Source organism: Pongo pygmaeus, chromosome 5 (genome assembly GCF_028885625.2).
Source record: "Pongo pygmaeus isolate AG05252 chromosome 5, NHGRI_mPonPyg2-v2.0_pri, whole genome shotgun sequence".
NCBI classification, from domain to species: domain Eukaryota; kingdom Metazoa; phylum Chordata; class Mammalia; order Primates; family Hominidae; genus Pongo; species Pongo pygmaeus.
In genome coordinates, this window is record NC_072378.2 from 111,383,722 (window position 1) to 111,404,757 (window position 21,036).

At 37.0% G+C, this 21,036-nt stretch overlaps 1 protein-coding gene across 5 annotated transcripts in view; it reads right to left on the bottom strand.

The window, feature by feature from the left end:
- Positions 1-21,036, bottom strand: part of REV3L (REV3 like, DNA directed polymerase zeta catalytic subunit) — a 186,962-nt gene that overhangs the window by 103,249 nt on the left and 62,677 nt on the right. For all 5 annotated transcript variants that reach the window (XR_010126842.1, XM_054492231.2, XM_063667083.1 and 2 more), the window contains 3 exons: positions 15,824-16,013; positions 10,960-11,034; positions 4,938-5,098 (listed from right to left, as the gene is read on the bottom strand). Coding sequence is in view for 4 of the 5 variants with exons in the window: in XM_054492231.2 (XP_054348206.2) it covers positions 4,938-5,098; positions 10,960-11,034; positions 15,824-16,013 (426 nt within the window). In the remaining variant the exon portion in view is untranslated. The remainder of the gene's footprint in view (positions 1-4,937; positions 5,099-10,959; positions 11,035-15,823; positions 16,014-21,036) is intronic.

The following is a 21,036-nucleotide window of genomic DNA, read 5'->3' on the forward strand; positions in this document are numbered from 1 at the left end:
GGCCACTTACGGATTATTTCAAATATAGGTCTATTTCTGGACTCTATTCTGTTCCATTGGTATATGTGTTTATCTTTTTGCCAATACCATGCTGTCTTGATAACTGTTGCTTTATAGTAAGTCTTGAAAGTGGGTAATGAACTCCTTAAACCTTAACTTTTGGAAGTCTCCGTACTTTAAAAAAGGATTATCTCCTGGACATGAAATAATACAACCTTCACAAAGATGGGAGAAATTAGTGGACAGTTGTCTCTGTCCTGCTTTTCTTCTATCTTCCCTCTTCCTTCTTTTCCTTTCAGTCTTTATGGAGAAAACGCCAAGCCTACTTCATCCTTCATTATATGATTCCCTCTTGGGAATTCTAAGGACCAAGGGCAAGTTATTTGCTCACATACTTTGGTTTACTGTGGGAATTTTATACTATTCTAAGATACAGAGAAGATAAGAAAAACTGGCATTTAGTAAACTCTAAGTTGTCATCTAAACCTGAGGTTATTATCCAGAAGAATTAGTTATGAACAAATGAATTACTCTGCTCTAAAAAGGAGGCACATGCTAGTTTCAATGCTTCCATATTTGTGTATTTAAAATAAAAATGTAATTTTAATAAGTTGTCACCACAAAACATTCTCTTCTGAAAAAAAGTTTTAATGCATAAGTTGTTCCACATATGAAAATTACTAGCATGCTGGAGAGACAAAACAAATAAAACTATTAGTGAATATAACATGACATTAGAGCACTGCATATAGCATCATTATTTGATAAAGATTCTGGAGGCCAGGCGTGGCGGCTCATGCCTGTAATCCCAGCACTTTGGGAGGCTGAGGTGGGTGGATGGCTTAAGCCTAGGAGTTCCGAGACCAGCCTGAGCAACATGGCGAAACCCTATCTCTACAAAAAAAAATCCAAATTAGCTGAGTGCGTTGGCATGCACCTGTAGTTCCAGCTACTTGGGAGACTGAGGTGGGAGGATGGCTTGAGCCCAGGACGTGGAGGTTGCAGTGAGCCAAGATCACACCACTGCACTCTAGCCTGGCCAACAGAGCGAGACTCTGTCTCTAAATAAATAAATAATAAAGACTCTGGATTATAGTTTTTTAAGTCTTCATCTAATAATTCAAAATATCTGAATTCTTTGCAGGTCTGGGGTGTGTGTGTGTTTACTGGGTTTTACTCATGGAGGCTAGTTTTCTTGTGTGACTGGTATATTCTAAATTGTGTGCCAAACCACATTATACTTTAAATTATATTTTTAGGAATAACTTGAGACCAATAAAGATAGACCAGGTACAGCCTGTAATCCCAGCATTTTGGGAGTCTGAGGCGGGAAGAATGCTTTAGCCCAGGAGTTTAAGACCAGCCTAGACAACAAAGTGAGACTCCGTTTCCACAAAAAATATAAAAAAATTGGTCAGGGGTGGTGGCACGGGCCTGTGGTCCCAGCTACATAGGAGGCTGAGGTGGGAGGACTGCATGATCCCAGGAGGTGGAGGGTGCAGTGAGCCATGTTCACGCTACTGCACTCCAGCCTGGTGACAGCAAAACACTGTCTCATAAAGAAAAAAATAATAAAAAATAAAAATAATATCCTCTAGGGAGGATTTCCACTTGCTGCTTCTGTCAGATCTGAGTCTATTACTAGACCAGCACCACCTTAGATCAAGCTCTGGATTTGGGAATCTCTTTTAGTCCCAGGAGATTCAAACTATACTGGAAAAAAAATGTCTGAAGTATGTTCCATTTCCCAGTCTGTGCTCATCTTAAGAGAATATGCATTTGAGGCCCTACCTTAACCTGTGGAGGGCTCCCACCTGCTGGGCAGGACCGAGTTCTGCTTTCCATCTCTCACACCCAGCATGGCCTTCCCAAATAAGGTTCTTAATTTTCCAAGATTAGTAAATGCCCTCAGATCAAAAGTTGCTTTTAGCGCTCTATTCCCTTTTGGCCTGCACTTCTTTATTGTTCATAAACTCTTCAATGCATTTAAATTTTTTTATTTCAATGTTGCCTGGCCTTTAAATTGTTTTTAGCAGAAGGGGTGATCCCACTAACCTAGCCCACTATTCACGGCAACAAAAAGAAACCCTCCCTGGTGACTTTTCAGAGCATAGTTTGGGTATGGTAGAAGAAATGGGAGGAGTTAAACTAAAAGTGAACTAAGAGACAAAAAATGCTAACCTCTGCTTCAAGAAGGCTGACAGTGATGGAAAGGAAAACAAATTATGGCAGTTAGAAAGGATATTAGGACTGGAAGTGTCAGTTTCATTTTAAGAGAAGTAGAAGGGAAGGAATTCAATGAGAAGAAAAGGCAAAAGATGCTAAAACACTTGACACAGAAATTCTACTCCCAGGTAGGTGTCCAAGAGAAATGAAAATATATAGCTACACAAAAATTCATAAATGGATGTTCACAGCAGCATTGTTCATAATAGCCAAAATATCCATTAACTGGGATAGGAATAAATAAAACGTAGTGTATTCACATAACAGAGTATTATTTGGCCATAAAAAGGAACGAAGTACTGATATAAGCTACAACACTGATGAACTGTGAAAACATTATGCTAAGCAGAAAAAAACCCCACATGCTATATGATTCCACTTACATTAAATGTGCAGTATGGGCAAATATACAGAGACCAAAAGTAGATTAGTAAGGTTGCTCAGGAGTGAGAAACGTGGGAAGCTCGGGGGTGACTGCTACAGGTCATAGGATTTCTTTCAGAGGTGATGAAAATGTTCTAAATTTGTGGTGATGGTTGCATAACCCCAAATACAGGACTACCCCATTAAATTGTGCTTTGCTTTATTGCATTTTGCAGATATTGCAATTTTTACATATTGAACATTTGTGGCAACTCTGCATTGAGCAAATCTATTGGTGCCATTTTTACAAGAGCATGTGTTCATTTTGTGCCTCTCTGTCACATTTTGGTTCCTCTTGTAATATCTCAAACCTGTGAACAGTGATCTCTGATGTTACTATTGTTAATTGTTTTCAGGTACCACAATAAACCGTGCCCATCAAAGACAGCGAACTTGAGTGTTTTCAACTGCTCCACTGACTGGCCATTCCCGTTTCTTTCTTTCCCAGCACCTTCCTATTCCCTAAGACACTACAATATTGAAATTAGGCAAATTAGTAACCCTACAATGGCCTCTAAATGTTCAAATGAAAGGAAGAGTCACATGTCTCTCACTTTAAATCAAAAACTAAAAATGATTAAGCTTACCAAGGAAGGCATGTCAGAAGCCAAAATAAGCCAAAAGCTAGGTCTCTTGTGCCTAGCCAAGTAGTGAATGCAAAGGAAAAGTTCTTGAAGAAAATTAACAGTGCTACTCCAATGAAACACACAAACGATAGGACAGTGAAATAGGCTTACTGCAGATAGATGAAACAGCAGGGGCTGATGTAGAAGCTGCAGCAAGTTCTCTGGAAGACCTAGCTAAGATAACCGATGAAGGTGGACACACTAAATAACAGATTTTCAATGTAGATGAAAACAACCTTATCTGGGAAGGAGATGCTGTTTAGAACTTTCATTGCTAGAGAGCAGTCAATGCCTGATTTCAAAGCTTCAAAGGACTCTCTTTGTAGGGTTAGTTAATGCTGCTGGTAACTTGAAGTTGAAGCCAATGCTCATTTGCCATTCTGAAAATCCTAGGGCCCTTAAGAATTATGCTAAATCTACTCAGCCTGTGTTCTATAAGTGGATCAAAAAAGCATGGATGACAGTATAACGGTTACAGCATGGTTTACTGAATATTTTAAGCCCATTTTTGAGAACTATTGCTCAGAAAAAAAGATTCCTTTCAAACTATTTCTGCTCACTAACAATGCACCTGGTCACTCAATATGTCTGATGGAGATGTACAAGAAGACTAATGTTGGTTCCCTGCCTGCTAACACAACATCCATTCTGCAGCCCATGGGTCAAAGAGTAATTTTGACTTTCAAGTCTTATTATTTAAGAAGTGCATTTCATAAGGCTATAGCTGTCACTGACAGTGATTCCACTGATGGATCTGGGCAAAATATATTGAAAACCTTCCAGAAACGATTCACCATTCATGATGCTCCAGCCTTCTCTCGTCTGTAACTTTCCATTCCAACAGTAAAAAATCTGGGATCTTCTACTTTTCACCTCAGAAAGTTACAAATGTAAAAGGAAAAATAAATTTGTCTTGAGAGGAAATCACTTATTCAAATAGCCATGTTATTCTGTTTTGTTCATAATATCAAACGCTCTATAAATAAAGAACTTTAAAGCAATACCAAATTCACCCAGAGAAAGCTCTGCCTGCAATATTTTTCAGGTCATGTCACACAAAGAAAAATAATAATGCTTGCACAGCCCACTGAAATAAAATGGACAAGGATGTTCAATGGTGGAGATGATGGCTCAAGGGACTTAGGAATCCGTCTGGAATGCTGAAAGACCAACACCTCCACTAACCTACAGCTATTCACACCATCAGGGAAGTGCTGGACTAAAATAACAAGGCTCTAACAACTCCAGGGATTTCTAGAATTGTGTATCATACACTATTCCTAAAATATAAAAAGTAACATTAAGGTCTGAGGTTAAAAAAAAAGAAAGAATCACAATACATATCAATTGCTAAGCAGTGTAAAGGGTTCACTTTTGCAGTGGTCTAGAACTAAACCCACAATACCTTTTACATAGCCTGTATACTAAAAACCATCAAACTGTCCTCTTTAAATGGACAGAAATTATAACTCAATAAAGCTGTTAACAAAAAAAAATTTTTTCTGAGATGCTGTTTCTGACAATCTCTAATCCCACTTTGCATGTATTTCTTTTCATTCTTTAGTCACTCAACATTTATTTTCTAAATATATATTATTTTATAAATCACTGACTATATAACACTTGTTTCAAAACTTTAATTTGACTGAAAATTAACCTTACTTTTCCTTCTTGCTTTTCGGAACTTGACAGCAGCCAGATTTATTAAATTCATGCCATAAAGATTGTAGTCAATGAAGAGCTGTAGGAGGTAGGGAATATGAGCTTCATGAGGCTGGTAAAATTTATTCATTATGGCTCCGCTTTGCAAAAGTTCACATATCCTAAATTAGAAAAAAAAAGTTTTATTATAAAATTATGTTCCCTAAAATGTTAAATGAAACAATGATTATAGAAATATAGAGAACAAAACACTTATTAGCACAGAAAATTTCCATCTCAACTTTACCGGAAATTTGTATTTTGTTAGAAATTAAAAGTTTCAATCAAGTTTTCAAGTAAGCAACATGTTCTGAATAACAAAAAACTGCATGGATGAAGAATATTTTGTCTTAAACCAATTTGATACTAACTATATTTAAAAATTCAAATAAAAGGTTTTTAAAATAAAATTTTTCTTTTAAAAATAAATAATTTTGAAAAGATTAAATAAATATTCAAAAAAGGAAAAGAAATCATTACTTATAATCCCACCACTCAGAGGTATTGCCATTTTGATATTTTTCTTTCCTGAGTATTTTTTTTTCCTTCATGATGACGAATACAAACAACAGACAATTATACACAGCATAGTTAAGTACTATGTGGGGAAATACATTAAACGTCTAGAAAAGATACTAAACAGATAGAGGTGCAGAGGTGGTTTCTGCAAAACCTTAGAGAAACTCTCTAAGCAAGAGACTAAATGATGAACTAGAGGCACTTTTTTCTCTGAAGAGAGGGAAGAGTATTCACATAAATAAAACTGCACATGTAAAGGGTCACGAGAAAACATGGCTTATTCAGGAACTGAAACCACTGAGTAAGACTGTGACCTAGTGTCAGAGGCAGGGATAGAGAAATAATGAGAAGTAAGAGCATGCAGAGCCTGTTAAGACATTTGAAGAGGTAGTGAAATTTGTCTGAGAGGTGAACATCAGAAAAGTGACATCACCAGACTAGCTATAGAACACAGAAGACTAAAGGTAAGGAGTAAATAGGCTGGAAAAACTAAGGATGGTGGCTATAACAAGGATCATAGAAATGTACTGATTCAGGAGACATATAAGGGGTGAAATGATCAGGCCTTGATGACTAACTAGATGTGAAGGGTGAGACAGAAAAGGGGCTGAGGGTGATGCCTTGCTTAAGCAGCTGGTTAGTGGTGTTGCAATTATTTGAAAGGGGAAGAACTGTAAGAAAAATTGGTTTGTTTGGGATTTTTTGGAAGGGGAATAAGGATAAACTCAATTTAGACACAAGGGCATTTAGGTATAGTGGGGATCCAATAATAATAATAATATTGGAAATGAATCATAAAGAAAATAATAATCATTTTATTAACACAGCAGAGGTAACTAACATATTTCTGAGCACTATATATTGGATACTGTGATAACATACTTTATTACAAGTAATGTTTATTACAAGTCTGTGGTACGATCATCTCCATTTTATAAATAAAGAAATTATCTTAGATTTAAAAATCACACAAAAGGTAGAAGAGCTCTGAGGTGGGAGGACCACTTGAGCCCAGGAGTTCCAGGTTACAGTGAGGTATGATGGCACCACTGCATGCCATCCTGGGCAACAGAGCAAGATCCTGTCTCTTAAAAAAACAAAGGGGCTAAAATTCAAATCAAAATTTCTCTGCCTTGTGAGCCCTCACTCTTAACCACTCGGCTATTCCATCTATCCAGTAGATGGTTTGATATATTGTTTAGAAGCTCTAGAGAGAAATTAGGCTATTCATATACGTTTAGAAGTCAAAAGCATAAAGATAAACAAAAACAAAAACAAAAACCAAACAAACCCATGGGAGTAGATAAGTCTGTAGAGGGAAGAGAAAATATACAGAGAAAAGATGAAAGTCTAAAGCAAAATTCTAAGAAACAACCATAGATGTTAAAAGGGAAACCAAGAAAATGGCAGAAATATGATTGATCACACTGGTATGAGAAAAACTAGAGGTGGTATATATCACAGAAGCTAACATTTAGGATTGTTTTAAGGCATCATAAGCATCACCATGAGGTCAAAAAGTAAGGACCTAAAATTGGATTTAGCAACACAGAGGTCATTAGTGAAAGCAATTTTCAGTAAAATGGTTGGGAGTAAGTTAAAGAGTAAGTAAAAGAGTGAATTAAAGAGTGAATGGGAAAGTTAAAGAGTAAGTTAAAGAGTGAATGGGAAAGCCAAGCACAGCGGCTCCTGCCTGTAATCCCAGCACTTTGGGAGGCAGAGGCAGGCGGATCACTTGAGGTCAGGGGTTCTAGACCAGCCTGGCCAACATGGAGAAACCCTGTCCTTAATAAAAATACAAAAAAATTAGTCAGACGTGGTGGTGGTGCCTGTAATCCTAACTACTCAGGAGGCTGAGGCAGGAGAATTGCATGAACCCGGGAGGATGAGATTACAGTGAGCTGAGATCGTGCCATTGACCTCCAGCCTGAGCAACAGGGCAAGATTCCATTTCAAAACAAACAAACAAACAAACAATGAATGGGAGGTAAGAAGTTGGACACACAAAGTATAGATAAATCTTTCAAGGAGAATGGCTATAAGAGAAAGGTGTTTCTATGAGTATGAATGTGTGCGTATAATTAGCAAAGTTTTATTAATATTAAAATGGAATTGGAAAGAAAGATGGGAATAGCGGATAGATGGAAGCGATCCTTGAAAACATCAAAGAAGATGAATCTGGAGCCTCAGAGGTGAGGAGGAAAAATTTCTTTCACAGAATAGGCAGCGAGGAGAGAATGGATGTAAATGCAATTTAAGGTTAAGAAAGCCTTAAGAGAGCTTTATTTCAGTGGTTCTCAAACTTTTTGGCCCCAGAACCCCTTTCATTCTTAAAATGTTATTGAGGGGCTGGGCATGGTGGCTCACGCCTGTAATCCCAGCACTTTGGGAGCCTGAGGCGGGCAGATCAGGTCAGGAGTTTGAGACCACCTGGCCAACATGGTGAAACCCCATCTCTACCAAAAATATTAAAAAATTAGCCAGGCATGGTGGTGGGCACCTGTAATCCCAGCTACTCAGGAGGCTGAGGCAGGAGAATTGCTTGAACCTGGGAGGCAGAAGTTGCAGTGAGCTGACACGGTGCCACTGCACCCCAGCCTGGGCAACAGTGAGACTCCGTCTTAAAAACAAAACAAAACAAAACAAAAACGACGTTACTGAGAACACTAAAGAGCTTTTGTTTATGTGGTTTATATCTACTGATATTTACCATACTAGAAATTAAAACAGAAATGCAGTGGTGCGATCTCGGCTCACTGCAACCTCCACCTCCAGGGTTCAAACGATTCTCCCACCTTAGCCTCCAGAATAGCTAAGACGATAGGTGCTTGCCACAAGCCCAGCTAATTTTTGTATTTTTTGGTAGAGATGGGGTTTCATCATGTTGGCCAGGCTTGTCTCAAACTCCTGACCTCACGTGATCTGCCCACCTCGGCCTCCCAAAGTGCTGAAATTACAAGTGTGAGCCACCGTGCCCCACCTACTAATTTTAAAATAACAATAAACTCCTACGTTAACATAAATAACATTGTTTTAAACTATATTTTTCAAAACAAAAACAACTTAGTGAGAAAAGAAACATTGTTTTACATGTTTACAAATCCTTGTTTTAACAGAAGATAGCTGGATTATTACATCAGCCTCTGCTCAATCTGTTGCAGTATATCGCTTTTGTTGATGTATATGAAGAAAATCTAGCCTCACACAGATATGGAGTTGAAAAAGAAAGAATAATTTAATAGCCTTTCATGTTACTTTCATTTTGTCACATAAATGTTACAAAGATATATAACCAAGGGTCAAAATTCAATAAAATAATTTTTACCATGTTCTAATGGATATTCTAATGTGAAACCGGCTTTTTTTTTTTTTTAAAGGTGAGTGCTTAGTGGTAGAAAACACAATGATTAGTAGTTGATGTCATTACCCTGATTTCAGACAAGGTGCGGGGTTAACCCACTATCAATGAAAACAGTGTAAAAGGAAAATTAGTATAATCTTAGTATAATAAAGATCTTAGTATTTTAGTATAATAAAGATAATTCTGACCATACAAATCCCCTGAAAGGGTTTCAGAAATCCCCACTTCACATTTTGAAAACCACCTCTCTAGAATGATGGGTTCTATTTTCTCTAAGAAGGTAAGGCCTGAGTAGAGGATAGAGAATAGTAGAGATAATTAACTAGAAAAAAGTAGACATACAGCAGGCAGGGAAGGGTCTGGGTGAAGTTGAAAACCATTTACAGTGGCATCAGTGTGTAATTTTTTTAAAAATTTTTTTATTCTGCAGTAATCAGAAACTGAGGCTTAGTGGAGAGAAAATAAATGGATGAATTCAGAACTGACGTTTTCATTTGGCAGACCAAAGAGTACCACAATTTTTGCTTATATATTTGGGTTACTTGTGCATTCTCTAACTCCCCAGCTTGTTGTAAGTTCCCTGAGGGCATGAACCATAAACACTTTGCTCACCATGTCTGCCCAGCAACTTCCACAGATCATCAAATAATGTAGGTACTTTACAAATATTTATTAAACATGCATAAACATGTCTGGTATGGTGGCTCAGGCCTGTAATCCCAGCATTTTGGGAGGCTAAAGTGGGAAGATCACTGGAGCCCAGGAGTTTGGGGTTGCAGGGAGCTATGACTGCACCATTGCGTACCCCAGCCTGGGCGACAAAGCAAGACTGTCTTGAAAAAATAATAAATGAATAAATAATGATGAATAAATGAATGAATCCATTAATAAATCAGGAATTTTAAAATGGCATTGTGATAAGCTGACTATATAATTTAAAGCAAACTTACTGAGAACAGTTTAGTGTTTGCTATGGTTGCAAGGAAAAAAATTGATTGTATTTATAATTTGTTTATAGGTTATTTATAAAACACTTATGCCTCTTTTAATCATGGCTCCCACTCCAGCGCAACTTGTGGACGAGAAAGGGAAAAATGACTGAGGTTTACTCTCTTACCACTCTGCATGTGTGTGAGAGAATAAGAGTCCACAGAAATTGCTCTTTTGTACTCCACGAATATGAGGAAGTATGAGTAGAGGGGAACTGGTACAAAACAGAAGTTATTTTGGGTAAGATCAAGGGCAGGATGTAGGAAAACTAGTTTTCAATTACAAGGGAATAATCATTGGGAATTGAGCTGTGCTTCAGTGAAGTACTCAAATGGTTTAATCCAGGGTAAACCTCATGTCCTGGGCAGTTGTGCCCCCTGTAGTGCTTTAATTCACTATGGGAAAACATCCAATCTGTGTTTTACAAAAAACTTTTTGGAACCCAGTACCTACTAGCAGAGAGGACCTCCTGAAAAAACAATACTCAGTATACCTCCGAGGTCACTTTTACCCTAGCTTGCCACTATACATAGTGAAAATCCTTGTTTTCAATCTGAAAGGATGATTAAAATCTTCCATATATGTGCCCTTCCCTGCCCTCCAGGATGATTGAGAGGATAAGCTAGAGGCAGGGAGACTAACTGAGGGAAGAAAAAACAACCAAAACCAAAACCAACAAAAAACCTGGAATATAAAATTTCACCAACATCTAGTAAACAGTCAACAGGTTTCTGAGATCTCAAAAGCCCTCTCACTCTGGACTCACTCCTACATATTTCTCCTTGCTTTGAAGCTAAAGAGCAACTTTCTCTTAATGCTGAACTAAGGTCTGGCCAGAAGAGGCCTAACAGCACACAAGGCAGCCATAATCTCTCCTTACCTACTTCTACCAACTCTCTAATCTGTAACAGGAAAGAAGCAGTTGGGAGCCTCCACCTCTAAAATATCCTTCATAGAGTCCAAGCCACTGGTCTCTCTCTATACACGTATATGTGTATTTTATAGTCTCTGTCTTTAATAAGACTAAAAACTATAGAGGCCTTCTTTCTAGATTTTATTATTAAAATACTTAAATGATAGTTATTCATATTTTGGTTTCATTTATCTTTGTACCTTTTCACCATTGCAGGATTGTAAAGATAGATCTTCATAAAGTGTCTTTCTTTCTCATGATAACCATAAAAAGGCCTGAAATATAAGAAAAAAATATTTCAAATTATTTTCATAATTCAGAGATGAAATAATTCAACTTATTGCCCTAATTAGATTCAGCTGGCCAAATTCAGTCTTACGTTTAATATTATCCATCCCAGCAAAAAAAAATTAAAAACCCCCAAACCTTTCAGTTAAACCTAGCACAGGTTAACATGAAATACTGAAGCTTTTTAAAAAAGTGTAAAAAATATCACTTTCTTTACATTACTTACTGATGATGGGAATTAAAAATTATCACTCTGAAAAAACTATGGACAAAAAGGAAGAACAAACCATCCACCCCTTAATCTCAAACATCAAGACTCTTTAAGTGGCTTTTTGTTTTCTTTACTCCACATATAAGAAAACATATTTTTGTTTGCTTTACTCCACATATGAGAGAAACAGATCTTTCAGCCGCCGCCTTCTGGCTCCCATTTTTTTGTTAAAAACTGAAGTTCTTCTTCAACAAAGTCCTTTAATTAACAACACTTACATTACTTTCCTTATTCAGCTGTTTATTATTATTTTATAAGTTCAATAGGCAGAGACAATTTACCTATTATATGTACACACAGCATATATTTCAGTAGCTGATATGAATAAACCTGTAACACACAACCATATCAAGCGCAGCCTGTGAAAAAACTGTGTAGACAGGAACTTAAGAGACTGAAAAAGACCGTGGACTTACTTAAGCAACCTAATCATGTTATGGCTGAGTTTTTTCTCAGGGTATCAGCTGGAATGAGGAAAGGGGGAAGCAAAAGACTATATAACAGGGAGAGAAATCCTCGGTGCAAGATGAAATAAGCTGAACTCTCACATCATTTCAGGAGGATCTGAAACTACACTACAACCTCTGATATACAGAACACTATTTTCAAAGATGATGTAATTAGAAACAATACATAAACAGGCGTAAATTTGTGAATGAAATAAAAGGCTTTGTATTGGCTTAAAAGTGGTCTGTTAATACACGGTTAAATCTTTAGGTGGATAAACCCAATCACTCTTCATTTAAAAACATTGTTCCCTTATGACAGGCAGTAGATAATAGAATTTACTCTCATAGGACATCACCTCTCTGTGATGTCTAATAGTGTAGCGGACATCAAATAAAGGACTAATTTGGTAGCAGAGTCATTATTTTGGGTATAAACAATTTTTTTAGTTGTTTTAAGCCATCTGTATTATTGTTATAAAGTAATTTCTGTTAAAAAACAAAAACAAAACTATTTACCAAGGTCTAAAGGGTTCTCATCCTTGCCTCTCACTCCAATCTCAAGTCATCCCATTCTTCCTTCTCCTCCAACCACTCTAAACATTTCAGACCCTCTAACTCGATCCCTTAAGTAGAAAGCTCTGCTCTGGACTTTTGCATGGCTTGTTTAATCTTCATTCAGAACTCTGCTTAATTTACCTTCTCAGAAAAGTCTCACCTGACCATCCCTCCCTCTTACTCTTCACCCTTTTCTTAACTTTTTATAATACCACTTCCTGTCTAGTTTGCTGCTGTATACCCTATTTTGTTGCCATGAAGAATCGGTTAAAGAAAGACACATTACATAAATGATATCATTCTCTCTCATTGGCAAATTCAACCTTAACTGTAGCCCTTTCCTGCTATGGTATTTTTCATATATACAAAGGTAGTTGTCTGGAAACATGGGTTATCTTCAGCCAGATGAATGGTTTTGCCAAAAGAATTCCTCATCAGGGAGACTCTTTGGGGAAAAAAGTAGAATGGAGGAGTATGAAAGCAGACGTTTTCATGTTTAAAAAATTATATCTCATAATTAGAGTTTAGTTTTTTAAGTATATCAATAGGAAGGAAAATGAGTGTGGGCAGTGAAAAATCTCACCTAATTAATTTTGATAGATTGAGAATCTCTTTATAGAAGATTCTCTAAAATCATGAGTGAGAAGGAATCCCAGAAATTAGCCCAAGGTCATGATCCTATCTCTTAACTCAGCCTCAGGATAGTGATAGTCTAAAAAGAATAGAGTTAAACCTCATGTAAATGTTAATTTGGTAGCTAGATGCAACTTTATATAACTTAAAGAAGTAGGAAAAATTGAAGGAGTAAAGGAATTAGAGAAGGTAGAATGAATGGGAAGGAAAAAAGGGATCTAGGGAAGAAAATGAACAAAAAATTAGAAGAAAAAAGAAAACTGCAATGAAAAATTAGAGTGAGCAGCTCATCTGTTGCCCCATGTATCCAGATCTGTAACTCAACTACTCTCAAAAATGTGGCAATGTCTTTAACAAATACAAAAATACAGGAAGATAAGTGAGTATGTATTTCACTGGGCTGTTTGGAGACTTAACTTTGAAATGAGGATATATATAGGAAAGTTATTAGAAACTATCAAGAATAAACAAAACTAAAAGATAAAGTAGATAATTATCCCTAACATAATTGCTGCTGTTATAGGATGAGTGTAAACTTTCACCTCATTCATTTATCCAACCAAATAGTTATTGATCCATCTCATACATGCTAGTGCACTAGCAGGCAGTTTACATGCTAGTGCACTAGCAGGCAGTTTACATGCTAGTGCACTAGCAGGCAGTTTACATGCTAGTGGAAGAAACACACACAAATTAAGTAAATAAATAAAAATTAAAATACCTGCAAACTGTATTAAGTGCTAAAGAAAACAAATAATGGGCTGAGATACTGAATAATAAAAACAATAATAATAATAATGCTCTACTTAAAATACCTTATTTTAAGTGGGATAGTCAAAGAAAACTTCTCTGAAGAGGTCAATGATCTGGAGGATTGGGGAAGGGTAGAACACTCAAGGAAAGAAAATTGTACATACAAAGAACTTAGGGGAGAAACAACTTGGATAGCAGAGAAACTGAGAGAAGATCACTGTTTCTGAATGGAATACAGAAAGCAAAGTTTCAGAGGTAGATGGGGTGAGGTCACATAGGTTATGGCTAGAAGTTTAAATTGTATTCTATTAACAATATGAAGCCACTCAAGAATTTTTAAATGATTTTAAATTTACAGTATAAGAAGAGTACTTCTGCTGCTCTGGAATGAGATAAAAACAGAAGGAAATTCAATTAAAATGATACTATCATGGTCCAGAGGAAAGCCTAGATTAAGGTGGAAGCAGAGATTTAAGGTCTCCACTTGGATTTCATATGGACATAAAACAACTCAAATGTTCCTGTATGAGCTCCAGATCTTTCCTGTCAGTTGACTCTACCTCCACCTTCCGTCTTACTAGCAGAACACCCTTAAATTTTTGCAGTCAACCTTGATTCCTCTCTCACAACCCTTACCCAATCACAGAGCAAATCTAATACATTAACTCAACCTTCGGAATAGATCCAGAAGCTGATGATTACTTCCCTGCTACCACCCTAGTTCAAGCCACACTATTTTCTTTTTTGTTTTAATTTTAATTCCTTGGTCTTTTCTACCTTAATATCAAGCCACCATATTTTCTTACCCAGTTTAATGTCCTAATTCTCTCCCTGCTCTTATTCTTGTCCCCCTACAATCTATTATTAATACAGTTGCTTAAGTAATCCTTTCCAGTTTAAGCCAGATCTTGGCTGCTCAAAATCATGTAATAACTTACAGTCAAAGTCAAAGTTCTTACCTTAGCCTACTGAGTGATTAACAAACTTAAGCATGCATAAGAATCATCAGAAAGCCTTTATTAAAACACAAATTGCTGGGCCCCAAGAATGTAGTTCTACCAAGTTCCCAGGTGTGTTAGTCCGAGTCCTCCAAGTAAATGCCAAATGTGAGAGAAAATGAGAAGGAAGCCAGAAGAAGCTGGCATAGCCACCAGACCTAGATACCAGTCTCATCTCAAGTGGACAGAGGGATGTCTTACAGACCTGCTTTAGTATCTTTGCCATGCTCAGTCATAGGGTAAGAGTAGCCTATGGAAAGCAGCTCATGTGGAGTAACAGATTGGAATTGAGCATATAGTAGCTGGGGCCATTGACTCATTCTCTGTGTATTTGGAGATCTGAGAGGTATATTCTCATGGCTATAAAACTAGGTAAAGCTAATGATAAGTAGGTGATACTAGGAAACCAAAGTATAGAAACCACACTTTGAGAATCATTGGTCCTCACAATCTCTATCCTCTCATCTCTCTCTTATCTCATTTAGTCCAACTCTCCTTTACTCTTCCATTCTAGTCACCTGGCTTCCATGCTGTTCCTACTCCCTTACCTCCTTCAGGTCTTTGCTCAGATGTTGTTACTTTGTCAACGACACATTCCCTGATTACTCTAAAATTGTCACTAGTCTACTTCCTTACCCCACACTACTGATCCTTCTTATCCTGCTTGTATAGATTCTTTCCTTCCACAGGACTAATGATCATATAGCAAATAAATTAATTTAATGTTGTATTTATTGGTTATTATCTGTTTCCCATAGTAGAATGTAACTTCCACATGGGCAGGGCTCTTTGTTTTGTTCAGCAATATATCCCAAACACCTAGAACAGTGCTTAGCATATAAAAAGTATTTAATAAATATTTGCTGAATAAATTACTATATGAATTACTAATCCATTTCTATAGTTATAGGAAGCAGAGAAATGGAAAAGGAAACAACAAAAATCACTGTTGACTCTCTACCTTTCATTGCCATAAAAATTCATCTTAAAAAGTTACAGCAAGAAATTCACTACAGTTCCATTAGACTAGAAGTAAAATAGAGTTTATCAACTGAGTATGTTTTCCTCTAAATAGAATAGCAACATAAACAGAAATTATAAAATATCATATACTTACATTCCTGATACTAATGACACTTTGAACACATGCTGAGCAGTGGAAGATGGATTGCCTAAAGCCACATTAAGTGCTCTGTCGATACTGAATGCCATCTGAGAAAGATAGCTTTCTGGCTGCTGTCCATAACCATCGTATGGCACATAGAGGTAAGGAAAGATGCCATGTAGATGAAGACATGTCTTCTGACCTAAAATGTAACACATTATAAAGTTTAAGTTTCCAGACACAGTTTAACAATACAAAACTCAGAACGAAACTCATTTAAATGTTCTAATGGCAACACAGCTTATCTAAGGGAAGAGTTGAAAAACATTAACCCATAGTTGAAAGTAACCAGTATTAACTACATTTTACAACAGAACATTTGGAAACATTGTGTAAACACAAGCATTGTATAATAGTATGACTTAAACAGTAGTTTTGATGAAAATATTTTGACTATTTAACCCTCATAATCCAACTAGTCTTGTGTACTTCACTGAATCATCTATAAATACCACTTAGCACAGTGTTATGAAGGTTACAAAAATTCACAAAAGTTTACTAAATAAATCGATGAATGCCTGCCTTGGCATTAATGTTTTCAAACAACAGCCTTCCCTAAAAGAGAGGCAGCTCTGGGAGAAGGGAATGTAAAAGCAGTTCCAGTGTGCAGAATTTTGCTATTGCAGTGGGAAGGAGGGTAAAAATGAAATTTTGCCATTAAAAGGAAAAAAAAAAAAGACAAAACAAAATCTCTACAGATCAATTATCTATAATGGATTTCGGAGTATCTAAATTTTATATTTGGTGGTATGGAACAAGGGGAGACAAAAGGCCAACATGCACACTTCTCAGAAAACCAGTATATCAGTCAAGATGCAGAAGGGGTAAATGGTGCTGACTTGCCAACAGACAATCCAGCACAGCCATGATAAAGAAAGTAACACGAGTGAGAACCCACAAAAGAAATGCCACAGAAACAATAATCTGTCCATGACAAGGTTAAGCAACAACAATGGCAACAAAAAGCAGATGCACCATTGCTCTCATGAATCTGGCAGGGCTGTATGGAAGTGGTTACTGTCCTCAGAGCATTGTCCCTAGTTCCCCTTGGGTATGTGCCATTTGTCTAATCCAAACAGAGGAGAACAGCAGTGATGGAAGAACACATCCATTTTTCTCATGCTGTCACCCACTCTCACTGTGCTGCTCCTGCCAACACAAGCCTCAGGCTTCTTCCCCACCCCTTACCCCTCCTCACTCTGCTTCACTGGGCCTTTTCTTTTGGTAGGAATGTAAATATTTGTTTGATCACTATTTCCCATTTATGATTTAGAATGATTTATATAAAATATATAGAAAGTAGTTCTACATTGTGTTGATATCTTAATGTTTACATTTCTTGTAAAGAATAACATTAGCTTCTCTTATTTTTAAGGTACACTTATGACAGAAAAATAAATCTGGAACAGTTATTACATAAAGCATAGCAAATTTAGAAAGATCAGTCACATAATGAAACGAGATCTGATTCTCCGAACTGTAATATTCTGATTTGAACTACCAACTGTCATGCTTTTGAAAAATTACAAATTGTGTTGGTGTTATACAAATTTCAGTTTCCAGTTTGGCTATTTCATTTCTAAATACAACATGGTATTAATCCCTAAATTTTATAGTTTTTCAATTCTTCAAATAGAGAACATTCAAACTATATTAATGAGTCTTAAGAAAACAGATTTAATCAATTTACTGATGACTTACTTGAATGCTTTTTAAATATCTCATGAATAAATGTTATAACCATTACCCTTCTGGACAAAAACCACAATTTGACTAAGAGTAACTGGTATGCTAAACTACAGGTTGAGGGAGGTGGGAAGACAGTGAATTACTTCCTCTTAAGTTGACAAATGCAAGACCAGTGATTACAGAATTACTAGTGCAATGCCATATTTTACAAGCAATACTGTAAATTCCTAAGATATTTGTTTTATAGTCAATATATCTTAATAATGGAATTTTGGGTAAATTTTACAAGAAACAATTACAAAATTGGACTGTACTAATAGTTTCTTTATGGGCAGAGTGTTCACAAAGTTCACAAAATAATTTTATATCCACTTTTCACATCTCCTGTGAAGTAGGGGCCAGAAGAATTACCTTTCTATTTATGGGCTTCAGAACTACAACAATTTTGGGATGTACAATTTAGGAAAAAGGAAGAAATGATTTACTCAGCAGGTAATAGGGTAAGTGCTTTACCTATGTATTTCTAATTAGGATAATCTTGCAGTATTGATGGAGGTTAACGTTCCCAAAGTCACATAACTATTAAGCAATAGAATCCAGATCAACAAAACCTAAAACCAATACTCTTTCCATTTAACCATGCTGGTTCAATGTTTTTAAAAAGTCAATGTTGGCTTCCTTAATTCCTCAGTTTTTATTTTTTATTGTAATTGCCTGTTTCCTTATCTAACTTTCCCGTTTCATGGCAAACTCTTAGGGAGGTGATATAGTGTTCAAATGAACACTATGTTCCCAGAACTCAACAAAAAACACATGGTATGTGCTTAACAAACATTTATTAAATAAATTAAAGAACCCACAACAAAACAGAATAACTGCTTAAGGACAAAGGAATGATGTGAAAGCCTTTGAATATCTGAAGAAACACATCCATGAAAAAAGAGGAACTCTGATACAATTAATATAACTACCATTGGGGTTACAGGAGGACATGGGTGTGTGGGGTTGAGAAGGGTCCCCAGCATACTGCACTTTCCTACCCTGAATGACCTGAAGTGCCATCCAAATCTGTAGTCACTCTATCAACACAGACGTACCTCTCTCTCCAGTGCTCCTGCAGCTAGAGATGGCTCAGTGCCTTACTCAATCACCCTTCCTCAAGAACAACCTCCTGAAGAACAACCACAACATAAGGAATTCTTGGCATAGCACTAACAGCTCTAATATAGAGTAAGAATGATATAAGAGAAAATGAAAGAAACAGGATAAAATAAGAAACTCAAAAGTTAAATAAGGAAAGAAAAATGTGTAAAAATGAACACGAGAGTCAACTGCTTTTTGGAAATAGTATGTCTTTTATTACCATAAAATTTGTAGTTCTGTAATAGCATTGCTTTATCTTGACAAGATACAGACCACTTCTATTTATTTCCCTCCGCTAGCTCTACCTCACACAAATGTGTGGAGATACAGAGCTGTAAAGTCTTTAGAGATAAACCAGTCTACTACAACTCCCGTTAGTTAGGATTAGGTTAAATTGTGAGAAAATGCCCCCAAATCAGTGGATTTAGCATTAAAATTAGTGGCTTCTCTCCTAAAAGAAGTCCAGAGGTAGGCAGCTGGTACTAGAAACCCACCTTTTTTCAACATCTAGTTAGTGGTCTAATTAAGAACTTGTGACTTCAGTCCAGGCGCTTTTCCACTATACTTCTAGAAGTTCCACATAGAGGATGCTTTCAAGAATGTTTTTACAAAATTAGTGAAAGTTATGGTAATTTGAAACCTTCTACTAAATGATTTTTTTTTTTTTTGAGACGGAGTGTCACTGTGTCACCCAGGCTGGAGTGCAGTGTTGCGATCTCGGCTCGCTGCAAGCTCCACCTCCCAGGCTCACGCCATTCTCCTGCCTCAGCCTCTGGAGTAGCTGGGACTACAGGTGCCCGCCACCACGCCCGGAGAATTTTTTGTATTTTTAGTAGAGACGGGGTTTCACCGTGTTAGCCAGGATGGTCTCGATCTCCTGACCTTGTGATCCACCCGCCTCGGGGTTCCAAGTGCTGGGATTACGGATTACAGGCGTGAGCCACCGTGCCCCGCCATTTTGGATTCTTATAGGATTCAGGGTATTAGGTATTTCTAGGTAACATACAGATTTAAGGAAAGAAAATATCCCTACCCCTTCAACTCTATTAACGTAAACTGATACATAAAAATTGTACATATATATGGTATACAACATGACACTTTGGTATGTATACACCATGAAATGATTAAATCGAGCTAACATATCCATCACTTCACATACTTATTATTTTGTGGTAAGAACATTTAAAATCTAATCTCTTAGCGATTTTCAAGTATATAATACATTATCAACTATAGTCACCATGCAGTACAACTGATGTCCAGAACTTATTCATCATGTCTAACTGAAACTTCATACTCTTTAAACAACTCCCCTTCCCCTGCTCTGAAGGTTCCCTCTTACTATCACGGCAAACTGAAGTTAGACAACAAATCCAAGAGAAAGAAATAAGATCGTCTGTGCGAGAACAAGCCCATGTACACGGGTTTTAAAAATTTCAGAGTTTGAATTTTCCAATTTGATTGATGTTCCCTAATTCAGAAGCTGCAAAGGTTATTTTAAAAAGCGCCACCAAAACTTGACACCATGGCAAAACTCTGTGGAGCTGACTACTTCTCATTGTGTGTAAGTACATAACAAAAGGCAGATGCCTCTTCAACAAGGAGTACGTGGGTCCTCTGAATTTCATCTTTCATGGAACCCAGAATTATACTAAACATTAAGTCCTCGGCTGGGCATGGTGGCTCACGCCTGTAATCCCAGCACTTTGGGGGCTGAGGCAGGTGGATCACGAGGTCAGGAGATCAAGACCATCCTGGCTAACACGGTGAAACCCCTCTCCACTAAAAACACAAAAAAATTAGCTGGGTGCCTGTAGTCCCAGCTACTCGGGAGGCTGAGGCAGGAGAATGGCGTGAACCTGGGAGGCGAAGGTTGCAGCGAGCCAAGATCGTGCCAATGCACTCCAGCCTGGGAGACAGAGCGAGATTCCAACTCAAAAAAACAAAAACAAAACAAAACATTAAGTCCTTTATATCCCAACATTTCTTAATGTCATTTTTCAGCATTTTATTCTGCAATTTAGGTGTCTTGATTTGGTCTCTAAATTGCCCATCTAAAATCTTGTTAGCCTATTTGTAGCAAAATTACTTGGGGTATTTTTGTAGATTCAGTTTCGATAAACACAAAGACTAAATGTACCATTCCTCTAATTTGGGGGTCTGAAAACTTTTTCTGGAAGGTGACAGTAAATATTTTAGGCTTTATGGGACATGCTGTATCTGACACAATTACATAACTCTGCTGTTGTAGCCTGGAAGCAGCTGTAAGCAATACTTAAGTGAACGGGCATGACCGTGTTACAATAAAATTTCATTTACAAAAACAGGCA